General features: G+C 55.9%; 4 protein-coding genes across 9 annotated transcripts in view; 3 read left to right on the top strand and 1 right to left on the bottom strand.

Moving 5' to 3' along the window:
- Positions 1 to 932, top strand: part of RAB5C (RAB5C, member RAS oncogene family) — a 30,541-nt gene extending 29,609 nt beyond the window's left edge. For both annotated transcript variants that reach the window (XM_010386293.1, XM_030922814.1), the window contains exon 6: positions 13 to 932. In XM_010386293.1, coding sequence (XP_010384595.1) covers positions 13 to 128 — 116 coding nt within the window. In that variant the 3' untranslated portion in view covers positions 129 to 932. The remainder of the gene's footprint in view (positions 1 to 12) is intronic.
- Positions 933 to 2,253: 1,321 nt separating this feature from the next.
- On the bottom strand, positions 2,254 to 2,651 carry HSPB9 (heat shock protein family B (small) member 9). Its single transcript, XM_010386310.2, is given in 2 exon segments — positions 2,254 to 2,384; positions 2,387 to 2,651. Coding segments are annotated over 2 exon segments (351 nt in total). The 5' UTR covers positions 2,607 to 2,651.
- A 1,399-nt stretch (positions 2,652 to 4,050) lies between these two features.
- Positions 4,051 to 12,305, top strand: KAT2A (lysine acetyltransferase 2A). 2 transcript variants are annotated; one of them, XR_004054924.1, is made up of 18 exons: positions 4,051 to 4,476; positions 4,613 to 4,736; positions 5,063 to 5,208; positions 5,314 to 5,403; positions 5,711 to 5,892; positions 5,993 to 6,184; positions 7,026 to 7,132; positions 7,380 to 7,490; positions 7,583 to 7,719; positions 7,801 to 8,009; positions 8,236 to 8,362; positions 9,543 to 9,653; positions 10,373 to 10,529; positions 10,809 to 10,923; positions 11,019 to 11,055; positions 11,134 to 11,197; positions 11,332 to 11,416; positions 11,574 to 12,305. XR_004054924.1 is itself a non-coding variant. In XM_030922815.1 (18 exons), exons 1-18 carry the CDS (start codon positions 4,138 to 4,140, stop codon positions 11,765 to 11,767), a joined length of 2,514 nt encoding a protein of 837 aa, XP_030778675.1. In that variant the 5' UTR covers positions 4,051 to 4,137; the 3' UTR covers positions 11,768 to 12,305. The 2 variants fall into 2 exon arrangements, 1 of the variants encoding a protein (XP_030778675.1); XM_030922815.1 differs by having other exon boundaries at positions 10,373 to 10,516.
- Positions 12,306 to 12,724: 419 nt separating this feature from the next.
- DHX58 (DExH-box helicase 58) lies at positions 12,725 to 24,090 on the top strand. Of its 4 annotated transcripts, XR_004055128.1 has the most exons (15): positions 12,725 to 12,831; positions 13,233 to 13,325; positions 13,524 to 13,692; positions 13,922 to 14,123; positions 14,507 to 14,697; positions 16,229 to 16,345; positions 17,453 to 17,579; positions 17,766 to 17,957; positions 19,472 to 19,725; positions 20,307 to 20,456; positions 20,549 to 20,710; positions 21,658 to 21,848; positions 22,026 to 22,373; positions 23,165 to 23,261; positions 23,524 to 23,540. XR_004055128.1 is itself a non-coding variant. In XM_010386323.2 (14 exons), the coding sequence occupies exons 3-14, from the start codon at positions 13,525 to 13,527 to the stop codon at positions 23,707 to 23,709; spliced, it is 2,037 nt and encodes a 678-aa protein (XP_010384625.1). In that variant the 5' UTR covers positions 12,725 to 12,831; positions 13,233 to 13,325; position 13,524; the 3' UTR covers positions 23,710 to 24,090. The 4 variants fall into 4 exon arrangements, 3 of the variants coding, with proteins under 3 accessions (XP_010384625.1, XP_010384648.1, XP_010384630.1); XM_010386323.2 differs by lacking the exon at positions 22,026 to 22,373 and having other exon boundaries at positions 23,524 to 24,090; XM_010386346.2 differs by lacking the exon at positions 22,026 to 22,373 and having other exon boundaries at positions 13,604 to 13,692; positions 23,524 to 24,090.
- The last annotated feature ends 2,560 nt before the right edge of the window (positions 24,091 to 26,650 follow it).

The following is a 26,650-nucleotide window of genomic DNA, read 5'->3' on the forward strand; positions in this document are numbered from 1 at the left end:
CCTCCCAAACAGCTAAGAAGCTTCCCAAGAATGAGCCCCAGAATGCAACTGGTGCTCCAGGCCGAAACCGAGGTGTGGACCTCCAGGAGAACAACCCAGCCAGCCGGAGCCAGTGCTGCAGCAACTGAGCCCCCCTTGCCTGCCCGCTGCCCCCACCTCCTCCACCTGAACGACCCGACTGGAATCCACTCTAACCAATCGCACTTAACGACTGGGGCCACCACTGGGGGGGCAGGGGGAGGGGTCCACCATGATTTCTCCATATAATTTTGATCATAGGCCGGAGTGAGTTATTCCACCTGCACCTTTCTGTACAAATACTAATTCAATTTTAAGTCTTAAGTCACTTTTTTAATATATATGATCTGCTCTTCCCACTTCCTCCCCTTTCTACTGCTCTCCCATTTTCCCTTGCTGGGAGTAGCCACATGCTCTTGTCCCCCCACCCTTGTATATGGGGACAGTGGGGTCAGAGCAGCTACCCTTTCTTTCCCTCCTGAGGAACAGCAGACCCAGCAAGAGCATCCACATCCTCACCTTGTTCGGAGTGGTCTTGGGTTTGGGCCGGGGGGGGGCAGACCTTGGGAAGGGGCTTAGGAAGGGAGAGGCAGCTCTTCCTTCAGCTGGCTCTCATCAGGCTGCAGTCCCCCTCCCCGCCCCCACCTCCCTGCTGGGAAACCACAGCATTATCACAGCATTATTGTGACAGCCACGAACCCCTTGCCCACAACCCTTCCACCCTTGGTCACCCCGACCTCTGGCTCTGAGCCCTGTTCTGACCAAATCACGATGATGAGTATTTGGGGGTGGGTGGGTAAGGGGGGGAGTGGGAGGGGACGGAACCAACTTTTCTGTATTTTGTATTGTATGTTTTCTTCAACATGTAACCAATCAGTATCTTGTCAATATAGTCAGCCGATCGATTGACCTCACACTCGTCTTCCTTGTCTTTCTCTGGCAGTTTATCAGACAATGCCCTCTGTAGTTGAAATTGATTTAAAATGAACCACTGAATCTTGTTAAACAAAATCTTCCCCTCTAATATGAGGGGATGCTGGCGGTCATGGTAACCAAGAGAAAGAGGCTCTTACTGTTAGCAGCTCCGATGAGGTGGCTGACCTGGGCTGACCAGTTTGAAGTTTCAGGGCCTGTGTTCACTTCTCCACCACTCCCTTCCCCTCCCCCACCTACCAGATCATCCTGGGGTGACATGCAGTCTGTATTTGATGATCATTAGTCTCTGAAACACCAGAAACAACCTCTGAGTTTTTTTGGTTGGTCTTTACCAGTGAGAGGGTCTGGATCCTCTCACTCTTCCTGAAGAGGAAGGAATCCCAACAGCCCCTGGAACGCTGGACTGGTCTTAAGGCCAAGGCTGCAGCCCCTGGCTTTCCTCACCACCTCTGTCCACAGCACCCCACACCACATCCAAGTTGCCCCCAACCCAGCTCTCTACTGGTTCTGGAATCAGGTCTGGGCCCTCAGCTCTCTGCTGCTCCCTGTTGGAGCTGCTGCTCCACACTCCCCTCTAATTTCTCCCAGGGCCACAGAGAGGCCTGATTCCTTTTTTTTTTTTTTTTTTTTTTTTGAGACAGTCTCTGTTACCCAGGCTGGAGTGCAGTGGTGTGATCTCAACTCACTGCAGCCTCCACCTCCCGGGTTCAAGCGATTCTTCTGCTTTGGCCTCCCAAGTAGCTGGGATTACAGGCACCTGCTACTATGCCCTGCTAATTTGTGTATTTTTAGTAGAGACAGGGTTTCACCATGTTGGCCAGGTTGGTCTCAAACTCCTGTCAAGTGATCCACCTGCCTTGGCCTCCCAAAGTGCTGGGATTACAGGCATGAGCCACCACAGGCGGCCTTTTTTTTTTTTTTTTTTTTTTTTTTTGAGACAGAGGCTCACTCTGTGGCCCAGGCTGGAGTGCAGTGGCAGGATCTTGGCTCACTGCAACCTCCCTCTGCCTCCCAGGTTCAAAGGATTCTCTTGCTCAGCCTCCCGAGTAGCTGGGATTACAGGCGCACACCACCACACCTAATTTTTGTGTTTTTAGTAGAGATGGGGTTTCACCATGTTGGCCAGGCTGGTCTCGAATTCCTGGCCTCAAGTGAAATGCCTGCAGAGGCCTGATTCTTGGTGTACCACCACCTTGGGGGTGCCTTTCCTGCCTCCTGTGCCTCCAGTCCCTCTACCTCTGACCCCCATCCTCAGAAAAGACAACGGACACCAAGGCTGCTGCACATCGGGTCGTTTGTTTACTGGGTCAGGTTGGAAGCCTTAGAGCCAAGGCTTCTGAGGCTCCGGGTCGGTCCTGTTTGGGCTTCAGGGAGAGCCAGCGCCACACATTGGCCTCTGATCCACAGCTGCCTGGAGGGGATCAGGCACATTGGCCGTCCACCTGCACCACCAGCTCCTCCGGGGCGAAGCCGTGGGCATCCATCTTCATTTGGAAACCGCCTCTGGCATGGTCATTGTTCTCCTGCGCTGGCGGACTGTCCCTGAGCAGCCGCACTGGCATTGTGGCTACCTGGTTCCGTTCAGCGAGGCCCATGCTGGGACTCCGGGATGCCACCCGGCTCTCGGAGAAGGTGTTACCGATCGGCTGCATCCGAGTCAGCAACTAACTGCTGTCCAAGGGCGCGAGGCTCCGAGCGCAGAGGTAGGCGCGCGGACGCCCGGAGAGGAGGGGCCTCCCGTGGCCTAGCCGAGCTCAGCTCCGCTCGCTCGGTTCCTTCGCTTCTGCAAACGCAGGCGGAGTTCGGAATCAGTCACGCCCATCTTACCTCCAAGAGCCAGACTGTCACCGCCCTGGCGCGCCTGCAGCTACTCTCATCCCAGACCCTGACCCTTTCTCCGCCCTTCCCCACCTTCGTTAATGGGCCCCGGGGAGGCCGCAGCTGTGAAGGAACTGGATCCTCGACCAAGCCAGACCCGAGGGAGCCGGACCCTGGCGCAGCCAACAGCAGATTGATCCCCCATCTGGAAGGGGGCTGTCTTGCCTTCTAAGGACCAGGCCTGGGGCAAGGATTGTTCCCAGAGTCAGGGGAGGGCGGCCTTTCTGGGTCATCTACCCTACCTCTCCCTGACCACCCACAACCCCACGCGGACACGCGAGACGAGGAGGCGGACTGGTCTCTCCGGCTGTATTAATTCATCCGCCCCCCGGGGTCTCCTGTGCTGCAGGCTGTGGTCTGGGCTCGGGCCACAAAGATGAAGATGCAGTCGGGGCTTCAGGAGAGCGGCTCCCAGTGCACAGAGAAAGGCTTAGCCCTCCCCTGCCTCACCCTCCACGTCAGTAGCCTTCTTGGTGACCATCGTAACCACAGCTATGCCTCTGATGCTGTTAATTGATTTTTTTTTTTTTTAAGAGTCAGGGTCTTACTATGTTGCCCAGGTTAATCTCTAACTCCTGGGCTCAAGCGATCCTCCCATCTCGACCTCCCAAAGTGCTGGGATTACAGGCGTGAGCCACCTCGCCCGGTCTATAAACTTTATTTTTTTATTTTTTTGTAGAGATGGGGGGGGTCTCCCTATGTTGCCCAGCCTGGTCTTGAACTCCTAGGCTCAAGTGATTCTCCCGTGTGAGCCAGCCACCCGGCCTGATAAACTCCCTTTTGTTGAGTGATATTATTAAATACATACAGAAAAGCGCACGAAAAGGTGCAGGTGAATGTCAGGAGAACACACCCAAGTCACCACCACACTGCTGCAGAACTGTTGCTACGTCTCATCTTTACCGCAGCTGCAATTTCGTGTCCAGAGCCGCGTGGGGCAGGGCCTGTGCGCGAGTTGGGGGAGGGGGTTAAGTGGGAGAGAGGCGCCGGAAAGAGGCAGACCCCACGATTGTCCCCAAGACTCCTTGTCCCCAAGAGGACAGCCATTGTGACTCTCCCAGACACCATTAAAAGAGATTACAAGTGAAGAGGGGTCAATGTGGGGCCTTCGCTCAGGCCTCACTTGGCTGTCAGGGGCCAAGAGACCAGACAGAAAAGTCTGGAAGCTGGAGGCAGTGGGGGAAGGCGCTGGAAGACTACAACTCCCGTCACGCGCCGCGCAGCGACGCCTGCGCACTGAACGCCGGTTGCCCATGCGGCCCTAGGGCTGGGAGCGCGGCGCCGCTCTCCGCTGCGGGGGAGGCCATGGCGGAACCTTCCCAGGCCCCGACCCCGGCCCCGGCTGCGCAGCCCCGGCCCCTTCAGTCCCCAGCCCCTGCCCCAACTCCGACTCCTGCACCCAGCCCGGCTTCAGCCCCGACTCCGACTCCCACCCCGGCACCAGCCCCTGCCCCAGCTGCAGCCCCAGCCGGCAGCACAGGGACTGGGGGGCCCGGGGTAGGAAGTGGGGGGGCCGGGAGCGGGGGGGATCCGGCTCGACCTGGCCTGAGCCAGCAGCAGCGCGCTAGCCAGAGGAAGGCGCAAGTCCGGGGGCTGCCGCGCGCCAAGAAGCTTGAGAAGCTAGGGGTCTTCTCGGCTTGCAAGGTGGGGGCGGGGCCTGGGGTGAAGGGGCGGGGCTTGGGGCATCCCTGGGCTCGGGTGGGAGTGGGGTCAAAGCTCTGGCTGCGGAGCGGCTGTTGCCCCAGAGATATAGATCATTGACCGATCCTTCCGCCTCCAGGCCAATGAAACCTGTAAGTGTAATGGCTGGAAAAACCCCAAGCCCCCCACTGCACCCCGCATGGATCTGCAGCAGCCAGCTGCCAACCTGAGTGAGCTGTGCCGCAGTTGTGAGCATCCCTTGGGTAAGGCAGGCAGCGCCCTTGGAGCTGGGGGCAGCTGCTTGGACAGGGTGACAAGTGCCACAAAGCCTCATCTCTGAAAAAATCAAAGATGCCTCGAAGGAGGGATTGGGTTGGGGGGTGTGTATGCACCAAGGGAGGGGAAAGGAAATCTCTCAGCCCAGAACAGGCCCAGGCAACCCAATGGCTGTTATCGGAGCAGTCAGTCTCACTGTTGGTCACACTGGTTGGAGGGACGGAGTGTGCATCTTGGTTGGCTGTAAAGAGGGTCAAGAAGCCTTGTTGATTTCTTCTATCAATTTTTCCCAACTCTGCCATCTGTCTTGCAGCTGACCACGTATCTCACTTGGAGAATGTGTCAGAGGATGAAATAAACCGGCTGCTGGGGATGGTGGTGGATGTGGAGAATCTCTTCATGTCTGTTCACAAGGAGGAGGACACAGACACCAAGCAGGTCTATTTCTACCTCTTCAAGGTGAGCTTCTACTGAAGGAGGGTGTGAATGAAGGAGGTGGGGCCTTGAGGGGTTGTCTGCAGCTCTGCCCCGCTCCACTCTATGCCCCCTTCCTCTTCTCTCTAGCTCCTGCGGAAATGCATCCTGCAGATGACACGGCCCGTGGTGGAGGGGTCCCTGGGCAGCCCTCCATTTGAGAAACCTAATATTGAGCAGGTGGGATAGGGAAATTGGAGATAGCGGAGAGGAGAATTGGGGACAGCTTGGAGGAGTGGGGAGCCTGTGTTCTCCATCCTCCTCGAGCTGAGAACAGTGGGGAGGTTCAGAGAAGGGAGGGTGTTTTGTGCTAACCTCAGGGTGGACATGGTGGTAGGGAGGGGGCAGAGCTTTTCTATAGAGACCACCCGAGAGAGAGAGGAGAACCTTGTCCCTGGCCTCAGGGAGCATCTTCCTTTGTCTAAGAAGGCCCTGCAGGCTGCTCACATCTCATTCCTGGTTTTATTCCCCACCCACCCCTTCCCAGGGTGTGCTGAACTTTGTGCAGTACAAGTTTAGTCACCTGGCTCCCCGGGAGCGGCAGACGATGTTTGAGCTCTCAAAGATGTTCTTGCTCTGCCTTAACTACTGGAAGCTTGAGACACCTGCCCAGTTTCGGCAGAGGTCTCAGGCTGAAGATGTGGCTACCTACAAGGTCAATTACACCAGGTAGGCCCAGCCAGGGGCAGCTTCGGGGGAGGCTTGCAGGCCCAGCCTGGGTTCAGTGGTTTCCGCCCTCACCTGTCTCCCCCTCAACTCCCTACTCCAGATGGCTCTGTTATTGCCACGTGCCCCAGAGCTGTGATAGTCTCCCCCGCTACGAAACCACTCATGTCTTTGGGCGAAGCCTTCTCCGGTCCATTTTCACCGTTACCCGCCGGCAGCTCCTGGAAAAGTTCCGAGTGGAGAAGGACAAATTGGTGCCTGAGAAGAGGACCCTCATCCTCACTCACTTCCCCAAGTAAGGCTCCTTCTGGCCTGTCAGGATTTGGCCCCAAGTTCACATCCTCCCTGTTGTCCCCTTTTTTCCAGGAAGGCTTCCTGGATTGGTCCCTCCTCTCCCTCCATGGGCCTTCTGGGATCTGGGCGTCTACCTGGCAGACTTGCCCATGGCCCAGAAGCAACTTGCTAGTACTAGTCTGGGGATGGCAGGTACATAGCCCAAGCTAACGCTGCCCCCGCCCCACCCTACGCCCCGGTAGATGTTACTAATTGTTTCCCATGGGGGCCTGGACACAGCCTCAGACTCCCTCCCTGCACAGCGCTCCAAGAAATCAGAGCTTATGCTTGAAGTGAAACCAATTTCTACTCCTGTTCTGGTCTTTTCTGTACAATTTTCTTCTGTTCAGCCACACCTTTTAAAATCTGGGTCATAACTCCCCTGTTCAAAAAACCCTCACTGACTAATCCTGGCTCTCTAGTGCCCTCCGCCATCAGGTGGGAACAAGAGATGGCAAGGTGGGGTGGAGTCTGAGCCCATTTTGATACTGAGGGCAGTGAGGGGATTCAGGGTGACAAGGTGCCCTGCCTGGCCACACAGCACAGGATGACATCAGCTCAGACCTGTCTCCCTGTGCTGCACAGCATGGTGAAACTGAGCCTCTTTGATCTCTGTCCTGGATGTGTCCTGTTGTCTTACCTTCAATTGGAGGCTCCCAGAAGACAGGGGCTGTCCCCTCTTTCAGGTCCCCAGTTCCCTAAGAGCAGGGTCTGCTCTGACCAGCCTCCAGTCCCTCTGCTGCCTGGCCCAGGCTGCACCCTTGGAGAACAGAGTTGTGGGACAGACTGTGTCCTCCTTACAGATTCCTGTCCATGCTGGAGGAGGAGATCTATGGGGCAAACTCTCCAATCTGGGAGTCAGGCTTCACCATGCCACCCTCAGAGGGGACACAGCTGGTGCCCCGGCCAGGTATGTGCCATGGTATGCTCTGTAGGGTGTCTGGCCTGCCTGGCTGAGCTAAGCCTCCTGGGTGGAAGAGGGCTCAGCTGGGCTGGAGGCCCTGGATCCCACTGAGGGACCTGCCCCCAGCTTCAGCCCTCCCGTCCCTGACCTCTCTCTCTCTCTCTCTCCTTAGCTTCAGTCCCCCGGTCCCTGACTTCTCTCTCTCTCTCCTCAGCTTCAGTCCCCCGGTCGACTTCTCTCTCTCTCTCCTCAGCTTCGGTCAGTGCAGCAGTTGTTCCCAGCACCCCCATCTTCAGCCCCAGCATGGGCGGAGGCAGCAGCAACTCCCTGAGTCTGGATCCTGCAGGGGCCGAGCCCATGCCAGGTGGATACTCGATCCCTGACCTCTGACCATCATTCACTCCTTCCCAAACTTTTTTTACTGATCCTGAGCAACCTTGCCTGCCTCCCCAATAGGTGAGAAGAGGAAGCTCCCGGAGAACCTGACCCTGGAGGATGCCAAGAGGCTCCGTGTGATGGGTGACATCCCCATGGAGCTAGTCAATGAGGTCATGCTGACCATCACTGACCCTGCTGCCATGCTGGGTCCTGAGGTGGGCAGCCCGACCTGCTGACCAGTTGGGGGACCCCCACCAACCTGAAACCCCAGCTCACCACCCCTCTGCTGTGCCCAGACGAGCCTGCTTTCGGCCAACGCGGCCCGGGATGAGACAGCCCGCCTGGAGGAGCGCCGTGGCATCATTGAGTTCCACGTCATCGGCAACTCGCTGACGCCCAAGGCCAACCGGCGGGTGTTGCTGTGGCTCGTGGGGCTGCAGAATGTCTTTTCCCACCAGCTGCCACGCATGCCTAAGGAGTATATCGCCCGCCTCGTCTTTGACCCGTGCGTCCCCCAGAGAGCCCCTCCCCCAGGGCAGCACCCCCGCGTCCCTTCCTCCTTGGCCTCTTCACTCCTCAAAATTGGAGATCCCCTGCTCCCCACTTCTGAGGTTCAACCTTTGAGCATTCTTATTTCTCACTGCCCAACCCTGACTACAGTTCAGACTTCCAGGGCTCTGGGGACCTGAAGGAAACAGGCAGGGGCTGTGACGCGCCCACCTCTCTCTTAGGAAGCACAAGACTCTGGCCTTGATCAAGGATGGGCGGGTCATCGGTGGCATCTGCTTCCGCATGTTTCCCACCCAGGGCTTCACGGAGATTGTCTTCTGTGCTGTCACCTCGAATGAGCAGGTCAAGGTAAGTGCGGCTCCCCAGCCCCAGCCCCAGCCGCAGCCCACAGCTCGCTCCGGAGTTTGGGCCAGCTCGGAGCAGTGGGATGTGTGGGATGCAGCAGCCCCTTGCTCTTCTCTTAGTGGCCTGTTCCTCACATCCCCACAAGGTGGCAGCCGTACTTCGATAACTGTGGATTAGGAAACCACCTGTTCACAGACAGAGCCCAAGAGGCGGCCACACTTTGGTGACCTGTGGACTAGGGTTTTTTTCATCACAAGAACATTTACATACATGGGGGAATTAATTACTTTTTATTTTTTATTTATTTTTTTGAAACAGGGTCTCTCTCACCCAGGCTGGAGTGCAGAGGCATGATCAGGGCTCACTGCAGCCTCAACCTCCCAGGCTCAAGTGATACTCGTGCCTTGACTTCCCAAGTAGCTGGGACTACGGGCATGCGCCACTACATCTGGCTAACTTTTGTGTTTTAGTAGAGCCAGGGTTTCACCGTGTTGCCCAGGCTGGTCTCCAACTCCTGACCTCAAGTGATTCACCCACCTCGGCCTCCCAAAGTGCTGGGATTACAGGCGTGAGCCGCGGTGCCCAGCCGAACTAACCGTTGTAATCACAGTAGTCCTATGCTGATAGCCTTGGCTTCTGTCCTTTGTTACAACAGACCCACTCGTAGGGTTGCTGGCTCTGTGTGTCACATACCTCAGATCTGCGTGGCGCATCGTTGGCCCTGATGTGTGGGAGGCATTGCTCCTGCTCAGGCCTCTGGTGACTCCCTCTCCCTCTTCTCCCAACTCTGAGGCCCAGGGACTGGGAATCGCTGGCCTGTGTCGGGTTTGGACCCGGCCCTGCCACGGCTGGCAGCCTGACCTTGACCGCATTTCCTAACATAGCCGAGTTTCAGTTTTCTCTTTTCTAGAATAGAGGTGGTAATACTCGCCTCTGGGGTTGAGAATCGGTCTGTAAAACAGGAAGCACTGCACCTGGCCCAGAGTGAGCTTAGAAAGCCTGTACCTTTCACTTCCCCCCATAAACTCCCCTCCCTCTGTCAGCTGCCTTTCTTCCTCTTTGCCTGGATGCTCTCCCTCTCCCCACCTCCTTTCCAATCCACGTGCTCCACTCTGGGCTCTGAGAGCTCTCCAGCACCAGCCCATCCTCAGCTCCTGGTGAGTCCTGCTCCCCTCCCCCACAGGGTTATGGGACCCACCTGATGAACCACCTGAAGGAGTATCATATCAAGCACAACATTCTCTACTTCCTCACCTACGCGGACGAGTACGCCATCGGCTACTTCAAAAAGCAGGTGACCCGTAGCCTTGTCCCACACCGGTCCTTTGCCTGAAGCCTGGGGTCATTCTGTCCAGCCCCTCTGTGAATGGAGTAGGAGTCCCTTTATGTCCCCTACTTCACCTGACACCTGCCAGGAAAGTCTCCATGCCTATCTTCTTTCCTCTGCTGCCACTGCCCCAGGGGAGAAGGGGGCCTATGGGGCCAGTAGAGCAGGCCAGAGGAACTGGGGGACCAGTAGAGCAGGCCGGAGGAACTGGGGGGCCAGTAGAGCAGGCCGGAGGAACTGGGGGGCCAGTAGAGCAGGCCGGAGGAACTGGGGGACCAGTAGAGCAGGCCGGAGGAACTGCGGGGCCAGTAGAGCAGGCCGGAGGAACTGGGGGGCCAGTAGAGCAGGCCGGAGGAACTGGGGGGCCAGTAGAGCAGGCCGGAGGAACTGGGGGACCAGTAGAGCAGGCCGGAGGAACTGGGGGGTCAGTAGAGCAGGCCGGAGGAACTGGGGGGCCAGTAGAGCAGGCTGGAGGAACTGGGGGGCTCTTCGGAATGAGTCAGGAGTGGGCAGCCTACCTGGGACCTTTCCAGGGACAGTTCAAACCCTCACAGTGCCCCAGGAGGAGGTTCAGGAGCAAGAGGTGTCACATGGCACGTGCCGCCCCTCTGGTGCTCCCAGGGGAGGGACTACAGAAGTTGGGAAATACTTATGGATGGACTGGGTCATGACCATCCACCCCCCAGGGTTTCTCCAAGGACATCAAGGTGCCCAAAAGCCGATACCTGGGCTACATCAAGGACTACGAGGGAGCGACACTGATGGAGTGTGAGCTGAATCCCCGCATCCCCTACACAGAGCTGTCCCACATCATCAAGAAGCAGAAAGAGGTGGTGTGCACATGTGCGCATCTGTGGGAGTTTTCATGAATGTGCATGCGGGGGGCGAGCGCACGTGTGTAGACCTGTACTACATGTACATGCGTGTATGTGTGTGTGAGTGAGGAGGGGGACAGGCCAGGATCTTGGTTCTTGCTCTGCTCCCTTGGGGAAGGTATGAGGGAGGTGCTGGATTGGGTGGCATTGCATCTGGGTGGGTGCAGCCGGTGGCTCTGACTATGGCCCTGGGAGGGGTTGTTGCTGGGGCTGGAGCTGGTCCCTCTTAGACCCTTCCTTCCCTCAGATCATCAAGAAGCTGATTGAGCGCAAACAGGCCCAGATCCGCAAGGTCTACCCGGGGCTCAGCTGCTTCAAGGAGGGGGTGAGGCAGATCCCTGTGGAGAGTGTCCCTGGCATTCGTAAGCAGGGGTCTCGGTTACGGGCTAGTGGGGGCACGCTGCTTGGGGTGCGGACCAGCATTCTTAGAGACATTCTCCCACTTCCCACTTTGCAGGAGAGACGGGCTGGAAGCCTTTGGGGAAGGAGAAGGGGTGAGTGTTTTGTCAAAGGAGCCAGGTTGGGGGTGGGGCAGAGGGACTCGGAGCCTCAGACTTGGTGTCTCGCCCCAGGAAGGAGCTGAAGGACCCCGACCAGCTCTACACAACCCTCAAAAACCTGCTGGCCCAAATCAAGGTGGGGAGACCAGGTTGCCTTTCCAGGGCCCCTGCACCAATGGCTGTAGCCTCTTGATGCAGTGTGAGGTGGGTGGCGGTCTCGGGCTGGTGTGGGTGCAGCAGGGCTGTCCCCAGCTCGGCTCTTCTCTCCAGTCGCACCCCAGTGCCTGGCCCTTCATGGAGCCTGTGAAGAAGTCGGAGGCCCCTGACTACTACGAGGTCATCCGCTTCCCCATTGGTGAGGACCCTCCATTCCATCTCCTTCCCTCCTCTTCCATCCCCATACCTGCTCCTGCCCTCACTGCGCCCTGCAGCCCCATGGGGCCCACCCCGGTGGACAGCCCTGCCATGATCCTCAGCCTCTTAAAGCTGTGCTCCGCCTCCTGCTGCCCCAGACCTGAAGACCATGACTGAGCGGCTGCGAAGCCGCTACTACGTGACCCGGAAGCTCTTTGTGGCCGACCTGCAGCGGGTCATTGCCAACTGCCGCGAGTACAACCCCCCGGACAGCGAGTACTGCCGCTGCGCCAGCGCCCTGGAGAAGTTCTTCTACTTCAAGCTCAAGGAGGGAGGGCTCATTGACAAGTAGGCCCAGCTTTGGGCCGCAGCCCTGACCTTGAATGTCTCCACCTCGGATTCTGATCTGATCCTTAGGGGATGCCCTGGCCCCACGGACCCAACTCAACTTGAGACACTCTAGCCAAGGGCCCTCCGGCCCCTGATCCTACAGCCCTTTCTGGACCTTCAGGCACCCCCCAAGCCTGCAGCTCCATCCCAGCCTTCACTGTGTGTGAGAGGTCTCCTGGGTTGGGGCCCAGTCCCTCTAGAGTGGCTGGTGGCCAGGGATGAAACTTGCCCAGCCGTGGTGGCCCCCAGACCTGGTCCCCAAGAGCTTTGGAGGCTTGGATTCCTGGGCCTGGCCCTGCTGGTTGTTTCCCTGAGGACCAGGACTGTTCATTTTAGCTTGAGTGATGGCTTCAGGGGTTGGAAGTTCAGTCCAAACTGGAGGGGCCATGCCTTGTCCAGTACTGTACTGTCAGTCTCCCCCAGGGGTGGGGGTGTGGGGACCATTCATTCCCTGGCATTAATCCCTTAGAGGGAACAATAAAGCTTTTTATTTCTCTGTGTGATTGTTTCTTTGGTATAGTCCCAGCCTTAGCAGGCTCACCTTGGCCCCCCAGGGACCTCTTGCAAACTGGAGGCTGCTCTCCCCAGCAAGCCTGAAACCTGGTCCTGTGCTACACCTGCCCCTTGCCCAGCCCAGGTCTCACCTGCTCTAGTCGGTAGGTCTGCCCAGGGCAGTCCTACCTGGCTGCAGCCCCCACCTCTCCCTCCTCCAGGCTGCTCCTGATTCAGATGCCAGGGCAGTAGGGGTCAAAACCTCCTGACTTAACCTTAACCTGGGTGGACGTGGTTACAACTGACTGCAAAAGGGCCAAAGCGTAGAGGATTCCGTAGCAGTGAAAGAGTGCTTCCCTGTTAGCACACATGGTGCTTCTTCCCGGGCAGGGCTGGGAGATTCCTAAATCGGCTCAGCTGGCTCCTCCCCTCAGTTTCAGTTTCCATTTCTGATTTCTGCTATCTGCACTGAGCACAGCGGCACCAGGTTGAGCTAAGCAGGGCCGCCCTGGGCAGGCCTACCTGGTGGTGCAGGTGAGACCCGGGCTGGGCAGGGGGCAGGTGTAGCCTGTGTTACTCCCACCCCCACCTTTTGGCCAGAGCAGCCTCCTGAAGCGTTTTGAGGGTGTCCTCCCCCACCTCCCTCAAGTGTGGTGGAGTCCTGGGCAAAGGGAGGTCTCTGTACCGACCAGTCTGGCCAGGAGTTGGGATGAGTGGAGGGGCCAGTGGGTCTGAGTCCCCTGCCATTCCCAGAATGGAGCTGTGGCCCCACCAATGGGAGGTGATCCTGCCTACCAGGGCGCTGGCGCAGCGGCAGTACTCGTCCCGGAGTTTGTACTTGCGGCAGTTGGCGATGACTGTTAGCACAAACGGTTCTTTTTCCCAGGGCGGGGATGGGAGATTCCTAAGTCAGCTCAGCTGGCTCCTTCCCTCAGTTTCAGTTTCCATTTCGGGTCTCTGAGCTGAGCACAGTGGCACCAGGCTGAGTTAAGTGGGACTGCCCTGGGCAGACTGACCGACTAGAGCAGGTGAGACCTGGGCTGGGCAGGGGGCAGGTGTAGCCTGTGTTACTCCCGCCTCCCCCTTTTGGGCAGAGCAGAGTCCTACCCCACCTCCTTCAAGTGGGGTGGAGTCCTGGGCAAAGGGAGGTCTCTGCACGAACTGGTCTGGCCAGGAGTTGGGAGGGGTGGAGGGGCCAGTGGGTCTGAGTCCCCTGCTATTCCCAGAATGGAGCTGCGGCCCTACCAGTGGGAGGTGATTATGCCTGCCCTGGAGGGCAAGAATATCATCATCTGGCTGCCCACAGGGGCTGGGAAGACCCGGGCGGCTGCTTATGTGGCAAAGCGGCACCTAGAGACTGTGGATGGAGCCAAGGTGGTTGTACTGGTCAACAGGGTGAGTGGTCTGTCCCCGCCCCACTCCCCCACCACCAAGCAGGGTCTCAGCTCTTCAGGCACCTCTCAGTCCCCGCCAGAACTCCAAAGCTGCTGTGGCCATCCCTAAGCTCACCTGTCTTTCCACCCCGGCTCAATACCCAGCCATGCCCTGCGGGTCACCTTACCTCCCCCGCACTTCCCTGGCCCCAGATTCAGCTTTCTCTTCCCAGCTCATTCTTCACCTCCAGGTGCACCTGGTGACCCAGCATGGTGAAGAGTTCAGGCGCATGCTGGATGGACGCTGGACCATGACAACACTGAGTGGGGACATGGGGCCACGTGCTGGCTTTGGCCACCTGGCCCGGTGCCATGACCTGCTCATCTGCACAGCAGAGCTTCTGCAGATGGCACTGACCAGCCCCGAGGAGGAAGAGCACGTGGAGCTCACTGGTGAGGGCCATGGCCAGGAGGAAAAGGATATGCATTTGGGGTACTTCCTCCCGCTAACCCCAGGGCACCCCCCGGAATCAAGGTGTTGGGAGTTTCTGTGGGAGTGGGGGCTTGCCTGTTCACAAAAGCCCAGCAGACACTCTAGTAGAAACAGGCCGGGCTATGGTGTAGGATCTTAGGCAAGTCCCTTCCTCAGCTGAGCCTTGGTTTACTAATCTGTGAAATGGAGAGAAATCATCTCTGCCTGGCTCTCCATCCTGGGACGCAGCTGCAAGTCATGAAGGGAAGAAGGAATTCTTAGACGATTGTGGGGACTACCTGAAAGCTGATGGGAGGAAGGGCTTTGCAAACACAGGTCACAGCCTTTCCCCCTGTGCCCTCAGCCTTCTCCTTGATTGTGGTGGATGAGTGCCACCACACGCACAAGGACACTGTCTACAACGTCATCATGAGCCGGTACCTAGAACTTAAACTCCAGAGGGCACGGCCCCTACCCCAGGTGCTGGGTCTCACAGCCTCCCCAGGCACTGGCGGGGCCTCCAAGCTCGATGGGGCCATCGACCACGTCCTGCAGGTCAGCCTGGCCCCTATGGGCCTCCCACTGCCAGACCCACCAGGGACTTCCCTCCCTCCCTCCCTCCCTGCCTGCCCTGCCACTACCCCATCCCCACCAGTCCTACCAGGCTCTCCATGGCAGTGTCTGGCCCCTTCCTCGCCTAAGATCCAGCCTCCAATGGCTTCTTATGGCACAAAGAATTAACTCCCAACTCTACTGTGGTTTACAAAGTTCCACATGATCTACCTCTCCACCTCATTTCCTGCGCCCTCCCTGTTGTAGCTCATACTACAGCTACACTGGCCTGCCTTCTGCATCTTGAACATGCAGGGCTTGTTCCCATCTTGTGACCTTTGCACTTACCATTTCTTTTGCCTGGAATGCCCTTCCCTTTGAACTTTACCTGCTGCTTCCTCCTTGTCGTTCATTGAACAGCTTAATGCCACCTCTCGAAAGTCCTCCCTGATCACCCCCTCTGCTCTCTGTCATGTCATCCAGTGCTATCCTCTTCAGAGCTTGTTAACGTGCTCTGCAAGGTTCTATTCTTTTTTTTTTTTTTTTTTTTTTGAGACAGAGTCTCACTCTTGCCCAGGCTGGAGGGCAGTGGCATGATCTCGGCTCCCTGCAACCTCCGCCTCCCAGGTTCAAGTGATTCTCCTGCCTCAGCCTCCCGAGTAGCTGGGATTACAGGCGCACACCACTACGCCCTACTAATTTTTTGTATTTTTAGTAGAGATGGGGTTTCACCATGTTGGCCACGCTAGTCTCAAACTCCTGACCTCGTGATTTGCCTGCCTCGGCCTCCCAAAGTGCTGGGATTACAGCGTGAGCCACCATGCCCAGCCTCTTTTTTTTTTTTTTTTTTTTTGAGACCGAATCTCACTCTGTCACCCAGGTTGGAGTGCAGTGGCACGATCTTGGCTCACTGCAACCTCCACCTCCCGGGTTCAAGTGATTTTTCTGTCTCAGCCTCCTGAGTAGCTGGGACTACAGACGCATGCCAGCATGCCTGGCTAATTTTTGTACTTTTAGTAGAGATGAGGTTTCACCATGTTGGCCAGGCTGATCTCAAACTCCTGCCCTCAGGTGATCCGCCCACCTTGACCTCCCAAAGTCAAGTTCCCTCTGGGCACAAGTTCCCTCTGGGCACAAGCCGGCTCCCAAGTTCCCTCTGGGCACAAGCCGGCTCTCCCTTACAGGAGTTAGTAGCATTATTCTCTCTCTGGGCATGCCAGCGTGCCCTGCCGTGCCCACCTTGACCTCCCAAAGTGCTGGGATTATAGGCGTGAGCCACCACACCTGGCCGATTCTATTATTATTTACTGGTTTATTATCTCTCTCTCCAACTCCAATCGGAGTTCCTTTGTATCCCCAGTGCCTAGAACAAGACTGGTAGAGAGAGGGCGAGCAATATTTGAGTAGACAAATGCCCACACCCGCAATGGCCCACACTGTCCTGTCCTCAGCTGGGATCCATCCTGCCCCAAAGGTTTGCCCATTGTCCCCACAGACCCTCCCTTTCCAGTAAAGTCCTCTCTGTTGCCCCCAGCTCTGTGCCAACTTGGACACGTGGTGCATCATGTCACCCCAGAACTATCGCCCCCGGCTGCAGGAGCACAGCCAACAGCCTTGCAAACAGTACAACCTCTGCCACAGGCGCAGCCAGGTATGTGGGGGCAGGGACACGGTGAGAGCGGGAGCTGGTGTCAAGTTAGGACACCTAGGCTTGGGCCCTGACTCCGCCCTCACAGGCTCTGTGACTTCAGGTCACTTGCTATGTATCTGAGCCTCAATTTCTCCTTTCTGTGAAATGGGGCAGATACAGCCCATGCCCATAGCCTGCTCTTTGGATTGACTCAGAAGGCACCGCCGGTGTCTCACAGCACTGACATACTGGGGAGTGCTGTAGAAACCAGAGAGCAGGGATACTTTGTGCTGAGGCTCTACTGAGCCCTCTCCAGTATGGACATGGCCTGGTGTCTGCTATGACTGGACTGGACAAGGACTAGGTGTCAGGTCCATAACTACACCAAATGTTACACTTGGGGTCAGGTTTGAGCCCACGCTGTGGTCTGGAGTGAGCAGATAGCTGAAAGAACACTTGGGGGGCCATAGGCAGGTGAAATGTAGTTTTATTCAGCAGCTCTCTCACGCTGTCCACCTTTATCTGGGCTGTGTGCTCTGGCTCTGTGGCTCCTGCTGCCCCCATGCCTGCAGCTGCACTCCCTGGCCTGCAAGGCCAGCTTTGTCAGGGTCAGCAGCTTAACTCTTTCCCTCTGGGCACAAGCCGGCTCTCCCTTACAGGAGTTAGTAGCATTATTCTCTCTCTGGGCATGCCAGCGTGCCCTGCCGTGCCGAGCTGAACCGAGCCCTGTGCGCAGCGTCAGCAGGGCAGTTATACCTTCTACTGACAGTAGAGTCCAGTATGAACGTACACAAACAGGTTACATAGCAAGTGGAGTATGTGCCTGCCCCCTAAACTCGCTGAGTCACTCTGGCCCGGATGTCCGCCTCAGCCTATTCCTTGACCAAAGCACATCCATGTACCTTACACTAGGCATCACCGTGCCCAGGCCAAAGGGTAAGAGCACATCGTGGGTGAGACAGGGCAGGACTCCTTCACACCCCAGCCGGCCTCCCTCTGGAGCTCACCCCTCAGCTAAGACAGATGGGTGAGGCAGTCGCAGCGTGCTACACACCGGGGTCAGCACCCCCACTGGGTGCCCATCCTCCAGTGTGTGCGGGAATCCCCTCCAACTCTCTTCTTGCCCAGGATCCGTTTGGGGACTTGCTGAAGAAGCTCATGGACCAAGTCCACGACCACCTGGAGATGCCTGAGTTGAGCCGGAACTTTGGGACGCAGATGTATGAGCAGCAGGTGGTGAAGCTGAGCGAGGCTGGTGAGAGGGGCAGCCCCTCAGGCGGAGGCGAGGATGCTGGAGGAGTCAGGGGCGGGGCCTGCCTGGGCGGAGGCCTTCGGGGCAGGGCCTAGCCACTCCAGGGGCGGAGTCTGAGTGGGAGGGCCCTATGGGGCGGGACAGGGGCGGGGCTGTGGGCCGCACAGACACTTCGGCCTCTGCCCGCAGCGGCTTTGGCAGGGCTCCAGGAGCAGCGGGTGTACGCACTTCACCTGAGGCGCTACAATGACGCGCTGCTCATCCATGACACTGTCCGCGCCGTGGATGCCCTGGCTGCGCTGCAGGATTTCTATCACAGGGAGCACGTCACTAAAACCCAGATCCTGTGTGCCGAGCGCCGACTGCTGGCCCTGTTCGATGGTGAGGGGCGGGAGGGGGATTCCGGCCCGGGGATGATGGGACCTGGATGCGAGGTCAGAGGCCAGGGCACAGGGGACAAGGTCAGGTGGGAAGGTGCCCGCGAGGATACTTGTGGAGACCCTATTTTTCTAACCAAAATCCAAGGCCATGGGTAGGGCTGGTTTGTTTCCTCGTTTGTGAAGGTTTTTGCATAGTTGTTAAAATTAATCCACGTTGTTGACTTTTTTTTTGTTTAAACAGTCGGGGTCTTGCTCTATCACCCAGGCTAAAGGACAGTTGTGCAATCATAGCTCACTGCAACCTCGACCTAATGGGCTCAAGTAATTCTCACCCTTCAGCCTCCCAAGTAGTTAGGACTATAGGTAGGCACCACCACTCCCAGCTAATTAAAAAATTTTTTTTTCTAGAGGCAGAGTCTCGCTTTGTTGCCCAGGCTGGTCTAACTCCTGGGCTCAAGTGATCCTCCTGCCTCTGCCTCCCAAAGTGCTGGCATTATGGTGTGAGCCACTGCACCCGGCCCAGATTTTTAAAAAACATTAGTTAGGAGTGTTTCCTTTAGACTGGGAGAGAGTGAGACTGAAAGTCAGAGGGTGAAATTTAAGGTTGCAAATCTCAGCACAGGCTGGGGCTCAAGAGATCTGGGTAGCAGAGGTCAGAGTGAAAAGCTCAAAGGTCATCCTAGTCACTGGGAAGAAGAGGGTTCTAGTCTGAGGTTATGTACCGTGTGACCCTGGTGTGAGGCTGGCCTTGAGCGTGGGCTCGGTAGGAGGCATCCTTTTTGTTTGTTTGTTTGAGAAGGAGTCTTGCTCTGTTGCCCAGGCTGGAGTGCAATGGCACTATCCCAGCTCACTACAACCTCCCCCTCCTGGGCTCAAGCAATTCTCCTGCCTCAGCCACCGGAGTAGCTGGGATTACAGGTGTGCATCACCATGCCCAGCTAATTTTTAGTAGAGACGGGGTTTCACCATATTGGTCAGGCTGGTCTCGAACTCCTGACCTAGGTGATCCACTCGCCTCACCCTCCCAAAGAGCTGGGATTACAGGCATGAGCCAATGCACCCGGCCAGGGCATCCTTAAATGTATTCTTGGTGCTGCTGTGGGGGAGTTGAGCAGGAGCTCCATCCTTCTACCACCCCCACCTTCTGCACTCCTGCAGTCCTATTCCTGTGAGAACCTCCTCCGCCAGTGTCCTCCCCACTCCAAGATCTGAATCCTCTGCCTCTGTTTGGGGCTTCTCTTTCTTTATTTCTTCTTTCTTTCTTTTTTCTTTCTTTCTTTCTTTTCTCTCTTTCTTTCTCTCTCTCTTTCTCTTTCTTCTTCTTCTTTTTTTTTTTTTCAGACAGAGTCTCACTCTGTTACACCGTACACAGCCTGGAGTGCAGTGATGCAATCATAGCTCTCTTCAGCCTTGACCTCCTGGGCTCAAGCAATCCTTCTACCCTCAGCCTCCCAAGTATCTCAGACTACAGACATGTGCCACTACACCCGGCTAACTTTTTGGGGTTTTCAACAGACCATAAGAATGTGCTGGCCCACCTGGCAACTCATGGCCCGGAGAATCCAAAACTGGAGATGTTGGAAAAGATCCTGCAAAGGCAGTTCAGGAGCTCTGACAGCCCCCGGGGTATCATCTTCACCCGCACCCGCCAGAGCGCACACTCCCTCCTGCTCTGGCTTCAGCAGCAGCCGGGCCTGCAGACCGTGGACATTCGGGCCCAGCTACTGATTGGGGCTGGGAACAGCAGCCAGAGCACCCACATGACCCAGGTGTGGGCTTCAGGGAAAGATGCTGGCACTGCGAGGGGGATTCCATAGGAGAGAAGTGTGGGGAACAGGGTCTTCAGCACAGAGGGGTGGAGGCAGGGAGAACTGGTGGAAAGAGAAGGTTGACTGTCCCCAGGCAGAGGGGCAAGGAGCTAGGGGAGAGGGGTGGACACTGACATCCCCAGTGCTGAAGCCTCTCCCAGTCTGGGGGTCCCTGGGGGCAGAAGGGTGGGCATGGGGGTCTGTAGGTCTGTAGGGAAAGAGGTGGGTGATGTAGTTCCTCAGGGCAGAGGATCAGGTCTGGGGTCCCTTGCAGGAGAAGGCTATGGCTTGGGAGTTTTTCCTAGACTAGAGGGGTAGGGGGGCCTTAGGAGTCCCTAGGGAAGATAGGGGTTGGAGAGTTATCTGGGAAGATGGGCAAGATCCTGCGGGTACCTGGGGATAAAGATGGGATTCAAGTACTCCAGGGAGATGGACCAAGATTAGGAGTGAGGCTGAATCAGGAGAGGCTACTCTGGCAGGTGGAGTCAGCCTGAGCCACCTCATGTACCAGCCTCTTTTTCCTCCCTGCTCTTCCCCTGCAGAGGGACCAGCAAGAAGTAATCCGGAAGTTCCGAGATGGAACCCTGAACCTTCTGGTGGCCACGAGCGTGGCAGAGGAGGGGCTGGACATCCCACAGTGCAACGTGGTGGTGCGCTATGGGCTCCTGACCAATGAAATCTCCATGGTCCAGGTACTCACACATTCCCTTCCACTCGGGCACCCTTATAGGATCCTGTGTGGGGCCCCAGCCCCACTCAGGACACCCTTTGTCTCCCTTCCCAGGCCAGGGGCCGTGCCCGGGCCGATCAGAGTGTGTACTCATTTGTAGCAACTGAGGGTAGCCGGGAGCTGAAGCGGGAGCTGATCAACGAGGCGCTGGAGACGCTGATGGAGCAGGCAGTGGCTGCTGTGCAGAAGATGGACCAGGCCGAGTACCAGGCCAAGGTCTGCAGGTGGCCTACATGCCCTGTGGGAGGCATGGGGAGGAGAGAGCCCCTCCCTGGCAGGTTTCTGACTGCACACATATGTCCCCCTGTCCCCTCTATATCTCAGGGCTAACTTTGCCCACCTAGGGAAGGTTTGGATAGAGGCCAGGGGTGGGGCTGCCAGGGAAGGCAGTACCTGGACTCCAGAAGGCCTTAGGAACAGGCCTTGTCCAAGGCTCTTTATTTATCCTTTATGTATCTGGAAGAGCTGCATTACAGCCCTTCTGGAACGAGGCAGAGGGGACAAGATAAGTCCACGTGCAGAAGATAAGCCCAGAACTTGGACTTATATTATCGGTTCCCCTGAGGCAGGGCCATCACCATCCTGCCTTGTCCAGGGTGCTCCCTGTTGTCCCAGCATAATTGTTAATGATGCCCCATGACAGATTCACAGAAGCAGCTTTACCTAAAATCCTTCAAGATTGAGCAGGAAAGCTTATCCCTCCCACTGTTGCCCCCTACTACCCACACTGTTGTTCTCCACAGCTGCTTTTTTTCCCCCGAGACGGAGTCTCACTCTGTCACCCAGGCTGGAGTGCAGTGGCACAATCTCCGCCTCCTGGGCTCAAGCAATTCTCCTGCTTCAGCCTCCTGAGTAGCTGGGATTACAGGTGTGCGCCACCATGCCCGGCTAATTTTTGTCTTTTTGGTAGAGATGGGGTTTTGCCATGTTGCCAGGCTGGTCTCGAACTCCTGACCTCGTGATCCACCCTCCTTGGCCTCCCAAAATGCTGAGATTACAGGCATGAGTCACTGCACCCAGCAATAGAGCTTCTTTTAAGCTCCAGGGAGGGTTAAGGAAAGTCTCTTCCTGGTACAAATTATCTTAGGTCTTTGGGAACCCTTTGTCCCCCAAGGAACGTTCTCTTAGGCCCCAATCATGCCTAGTGTCCCCTCCCACCCCAGATCCGGGATCTGCAGGAGGCAGCCCTGACCAAGCGGGCGGCCCAGGCAGCCCAGCGGGAGAGCCAGCGGCGGCAGTTCCCAGTGGAGCACGTGCAGCTACTCTGCATCAACTGCATGGTGGCTGTGGGCCATGGTAGCGACATACGGAAGGTGGAGGGTACCCATTATGTCAACGTGAACCCCAGCTTCTCGTGAGACCTGTGGAAGGGGCTATCGGGATGGGGGCGTGGGATGGGGGACTGGGAATCCTTCCCATCCAGACAGTGCTTTGAAGCTTTGGAAAGCTAAAGAGCATTGTAGCAAGTACTTATTCTGCATTTTCACAATAATCTGGTTAGACAGGTTTTATCCCTGTCTCCATTTTACAGGCAAGGAAATAGAGGCTCAGAGAGGCTACGTGACTTGCCCAAGTTCCCACAGCCACTATCTGGTTGAGCAAGAACTGGAATTCAGGATACTAAGTGTCAAAAGACCACACATTGACCCTCTGGTCCTACCTACTCCGAGGATATCAAGAGAGCTTGGCCATCCCTGAGCCATCCCCCATCCTCTATCTCCTAGAGAGTAACCTTCCCCCATCCTCCATCCATTCATTATGTCACCCTCTGTGTTCCAGGCCACTGTGCCAAGGATCTTCACACAGGTTTTCTCAATTGAGGAGGTCGCATTTCAGCTAGGTCTCAATGGGTCTGGTTTGAATTTGAGCAAATGAGAAGGTAACCATGGAGGGCTGGGCACGGTGGCTCACGCCTGTAATTCCAACACTTTGGGAGGCCGAGGTGGGTGGATCACTTGAGGTTAGGAGTTCAAGACCAGTCTGGCCAACATGGTGAAACCCCTTCTCTACTAAAAAAAAAAAATACAAAAATTAGCTGGGCCTGATGGCCCATGTTTGTAATCCCAGCTACTTGGGTAGCTGAGGCACGAGAATCGCTTGAACCCGGGAGGCAAGCCAAGATTACACTACTGCACTCCAGCCTGGGCAATAGAGTGAGACTCTGCCTTAAAAAAAAAAAAAAAAAGATGCCAGTTGACCTGAATGGGAGGGACTGTGAATAATGAGATTTAGAAAGAGACAGACTAGCCCATGGAAGATCTTAAAGGTCAGGTGTGTAAGTGTAGCCTTTATCCAGGAGGTTCCTCTTAGGAATCTTGGATAGATTTTAAGGAACAGAGTGTCAGGGCAGATTTATATTTTTAGATCACTCTAGCAGTTGGTGGAAGGATGGCTTGGGATTGGGAGTAAGAATGGAAGCAGAGAGACCCGTTAGGAGACTGTGAGACCAGGTAACCAATGCTGAGGCTTGAACCTGGGCACAAGAGAACGTGCGATGGAGGCTACACAGGTAGAACTCACTGAAGACTGGATTTCCTGGCCTGGGAAGTCTGTGCCTCTTGACCAGCAGGAAGGCCCAAGGTCCAGGCAGAGGCTTGGCCGGCAGGAGGGCATGAGATCTGGGGCTGAGGAGGGTCAATGAGGGCTGTAGCCACTCCTCTTCCTCTCCAGGATCTACTATAACGTCTCCAGGGATCCTGTGGTCATCAACAAAGTCTTCAAGGACTGGAAACCTGGGGGTGTCATCAGCTGCAGGAACTGTGGGGAGGTAAGAGCTTGGGCCATGTGCCAGGCCCCAGAGTCCTCAGCCCCACTCTTCAGAGGTCCTCAGAGAGCCCTCACTAGGACATGGGAGACAGTCCCACCCCATGGCCTCCAGTCTGAAGAGGGAGGTCCAGCCCCTGCCTAAGGGAGCCCACAGTCTGTGACATCTCAGGTGGTAGGAAAAGGCCCTGTATTCAGGGAATTCCAACTTGAGAAGTCCAGTCTGAGGCCAGAGACCCAGACCCTACCCTCTCTGTCACCTCTAGATCTGGGGACTGCAGATGATCTACAAGTCAGTGAAGCTGCCAGCGCTGAAAGTCCGCAGCATGCTGCTGGAGACCCCTCAAGGGCGGATCCAGGCCAAAAAGTGGTCTCGCGTGCCCTTCTCCGTGCCTGACTTTGACTTCCTACAGCATTGTGCCCAGAACCTTTCCGACCTCTCCCTGGACTGAGCACCTCGTTGCTGCAGTACCCGGTTCGGGCTGTAGGGGGCGGGAGAGTCCGCAGCAGCCGTCATCTTTCCCGGGACACAGCCTGGTCCAGGCCCCTCCTTCCTGAATCGCCAGCTGTGGGCATCAGGCCCACCAGCCACAGAGGAGTCCTGGGCACCCTGGCTTAGGCTCCCGCAACGGGGAAAACTGGAGGGCCAGAGCTCAGCCCAGACCTACCTTGCACACACATAGACACTTTCATATGCACTGGATGGAGTTAGGGAAACTGAGGCAAAATAATTTGCCGTACTGTACTCAGAATCACAACATTCCTTCCCTACCAAGGCCACTTCCATTTTTTGAGGCTCCTCATAAAAATAAATGAAAAAATGGGATAGAAAATGTGTGGTATCTTAATTTTGTTGAAATACAATTGGTAGAAAATAAACTGTGCGTATAGTGTGCAATTGGGTACTTTTTTATTTTTATTTTTTTGAGACTGAGTTTCACTATTGCCCAGCCTGGAGTACAGTCGCACGATCTTGGCTCACTGCAACCTCCACCTCCTGAGTTCAGGCGATTCTCCTGCCTCAGCCTCCCAAGTAACTTAGATTACAGGTGCCTGCCACCATGCCCAGCTAATTTTTTGTATTTTTAGTAGAGATAGGGTTTTACCATGTTGGCCAGGTTGGTCTCAAACTCCTGACCTCACGCGATCTCCCTGCCTCAGCCTCCCAAAGTGCTGAGATTACAAGCGTGAGTTACCATGCCTGGCCTGGATACGTTTTAACATGCATATCCTCCACAATCAAGATAATGAACATAGCCATCACCCTCAAAATGTCCTGTTTCTTCCAGTGGAAGTTTCAAAGAACAAAAGTTTCCTGGTGCCTCATTGCAATCCATTCCTCTGGCTCTTCCCCATAAAATGACCTGCTTTGTGGTAATTTTTAGTGTTAAAAGTGTTTGGTTTTTTTGAGACAGTCTCACTCTGTCGCCCAGGCTGGAGTGCAGTGGCATGATCTCAGTTCACTGCAACATCTGCCTTTGGGGCTCAAGTGATCCTCCTGCCTCAGCCTCCCAAGTAGCTGGGATTACAGGTGCCTACCACCATGCCTGGCTAATTTTTGTATTTTTGGTAGAGACAGGGTTTCACCACATTGCCCAACAGGCTGGTCTCAAACTCCTGAGCTCAGGTGATCCACCCACCTTGGCCTCTTAAAGTGCTGGGATTACATGCATGAGCCACTGGGCCCAGCCATGTTTTTTTTGTTTTTGTTCTTATTTTGTTTTTGAGACAGGGACTTGCTCTGTTCCTGCTGGAGTGCCATAGTGCAATCGTGGCTCACTTCAGCCTCGACCTCCCAGGTTCAAGAAATCCCCCCACTTCAACCTCCCTGGTACCTCGGACTACAGATATACACCACCACACCTAATTTTGGGGGATTAGAGAGGCAGTGTACAGACAAGGTCTCACTGTGTTGCCTAGGCTGGTCTCCAACTCCTGGGCTCAGGTGATCCTCCCAAAGTGCTGGGATCACAGGCATGAGCCACTGTGCCTGACCTAGTGTTAAAAGTTTTAGGCCAGGTGCGGTGGCTCACGATTCCAGCACTTTGGGAGGCTGAGACAGGCAGATCACCTGAGGTCAGGAGTTTGAGACCAGCCTGGCCATTACAGTGAAAGCCCATCTCTACTAAAAATTACAAAAATTAGCCTCGCATAGTGGTAGGCCCCTGTAATCCCAGCTACTCAGGAGACTGAGGCAGGAGACTCGCTTGAACCTGGGAGACGGAGTTTGCAGTGAACCGAGATCGTGCCACTGCACTCCAACCTGGGTGACAGAGTAAGACTCCGTCTCAAAAAAAAAAAGTTTTAAACACTCCTCTTTAATAGCTCTCCTAAGCCTTATTCATAAAGGGCATCAACAGTCTAAACTTTTTTTTTTATTTTGAGACGGAGTCTCGCTCTGTCACCCAGGCTGGAGTGTAGTGGCCGGATCTCGGCTCACTGCAAGCTCCGCCTCCCGGGTTCACGCCATTCTCCTGCCTCAGCCTCCGGAGTAGCTGGGACTACAGGCGCCCGCCTCGTCGCCCGGCTAGTTTTTTGTATTTTTTAGTAGAGACGGGGTTTCACCATGTTAGCCAGGATGGTCTCGATCTCCTGACCTTGTGATCTGCCCGTCTCGGCCTCCCAAAGTGCTGGGATTACAGGCTTGAGCCACCGCGCCCGGCCAACAGTCTAAACTTGAGGCCCATCAAGAGTGTGAGGGCTTCCTGCTCCCCCTACCCCATAATAGCTTCCAATCCCAATGTTCCCCTCTCTACCGTCACTTAACCCTCAGGTCATCTCCCCTAGGCTGGGGAAAGGCTGAGATCCAGGATTTGAGGGGTGGGCTCGGGTAGGCATAGGGGTGGGGAAAATTACAAAGGCCTAAATTTTCTGTTCTCATTTTAACAAGAAAGAAAAAGAAAGGCAAGATCTAGGTTGCTTCATCAGGGTAAGGGCTATTTCTGTAGTAAAAGGCCCAGCAGGCAGGAGGCACCTTCAAGAGGAAGGTGGGGGGATAGGACAGAGATTAGAGAGCAGGATGGCAGTCCTTCCTGCCGTCTACCCTCCTTCCCTCCTGCTACATCCTTGGTTCTGTCCCCAGGTGGATGAGAAATGCACCCTCTCTTCTCCCAGCATTTTCTTTTTTCTGTAGGCCTCTTGTCTGAGGGAGGGCTGAAATTCCAGCTCCAGTCTTTTTGGCTACCATCTCCCGTAGACAGTGCACCCCTCTTTCCCAAGGCCCCCTTCCTCCTCCTCTCCAAGTGTCCTTGGCCCTGGATGCAGGAGTCTCCTTCCTTCTCCCTCCTGTCCCATCTCCAGCTGCCTCCCCCGGGGGAGAGTTGCCCATCCGCTCCCCACTTTGCCTTCTGTTAGTATACTGCCTGCCAGCAACGTGCCTTTTACAGGTCAATA

This window comes from Rhinopithecus roxellana, chromosome 19 (assembly GCF_007565055.1).
Source record: "Rhinopithecus roxellana isolate Shanxi Qingling chromosome 19, ASM756505v1, whole genome shotgun sequence".
NCBI lineage: Eukaryota > Metazoa > Chordata > Mammalia > Primates > Cercopithecidae > Rhinopithecus > Rhinopithecus roxellana.

Coding starts and splice junctions, on each gene's coding strand:
- KAT2A (XM_030922815.1), top strand. CDS start 4,138: ATGGCGGAACCTTCCCAGGCCCCGACCCCGGCCCCGGCTGCGCAGCCC. Junction 4,477..4,612: donor GGGTCTTCTCGGCTTGCAAG/GTGGGGGCGGGG, acceptor TTCCGCCTCCAG/GCCAATGAAACCTGTAAGTG. Junction 11,056..11,133: donor CCTTTGGGGAAGGAGAAGGG/GTGAGTGTTTTG, acceptor GTCTCGCCCCAG/GAAGGAGCTGAAGGACCCCG.
- DHX58 (XM_010386323.2), top strand. CDS start 13,525: ATGGAGCTGCGGCCCTACCAGTGGGAGGTGATTATGCCTGCCCTGGAG. Junction 14,698..16,228: donor CCATCGACCACGTCCTGCAG/GTCAGCCTGGCC, acceptor TGTTGCCCCCAG/CTCTGTGCCAACTTGGACAC. Junction 20,711..21,657: donor AGGCCGAGTACCAGGCCAAG/GTCTGCAGGTGG, acceptor CTCCCACCCCAG/ATCCGGGATCTGCAGGAGGC.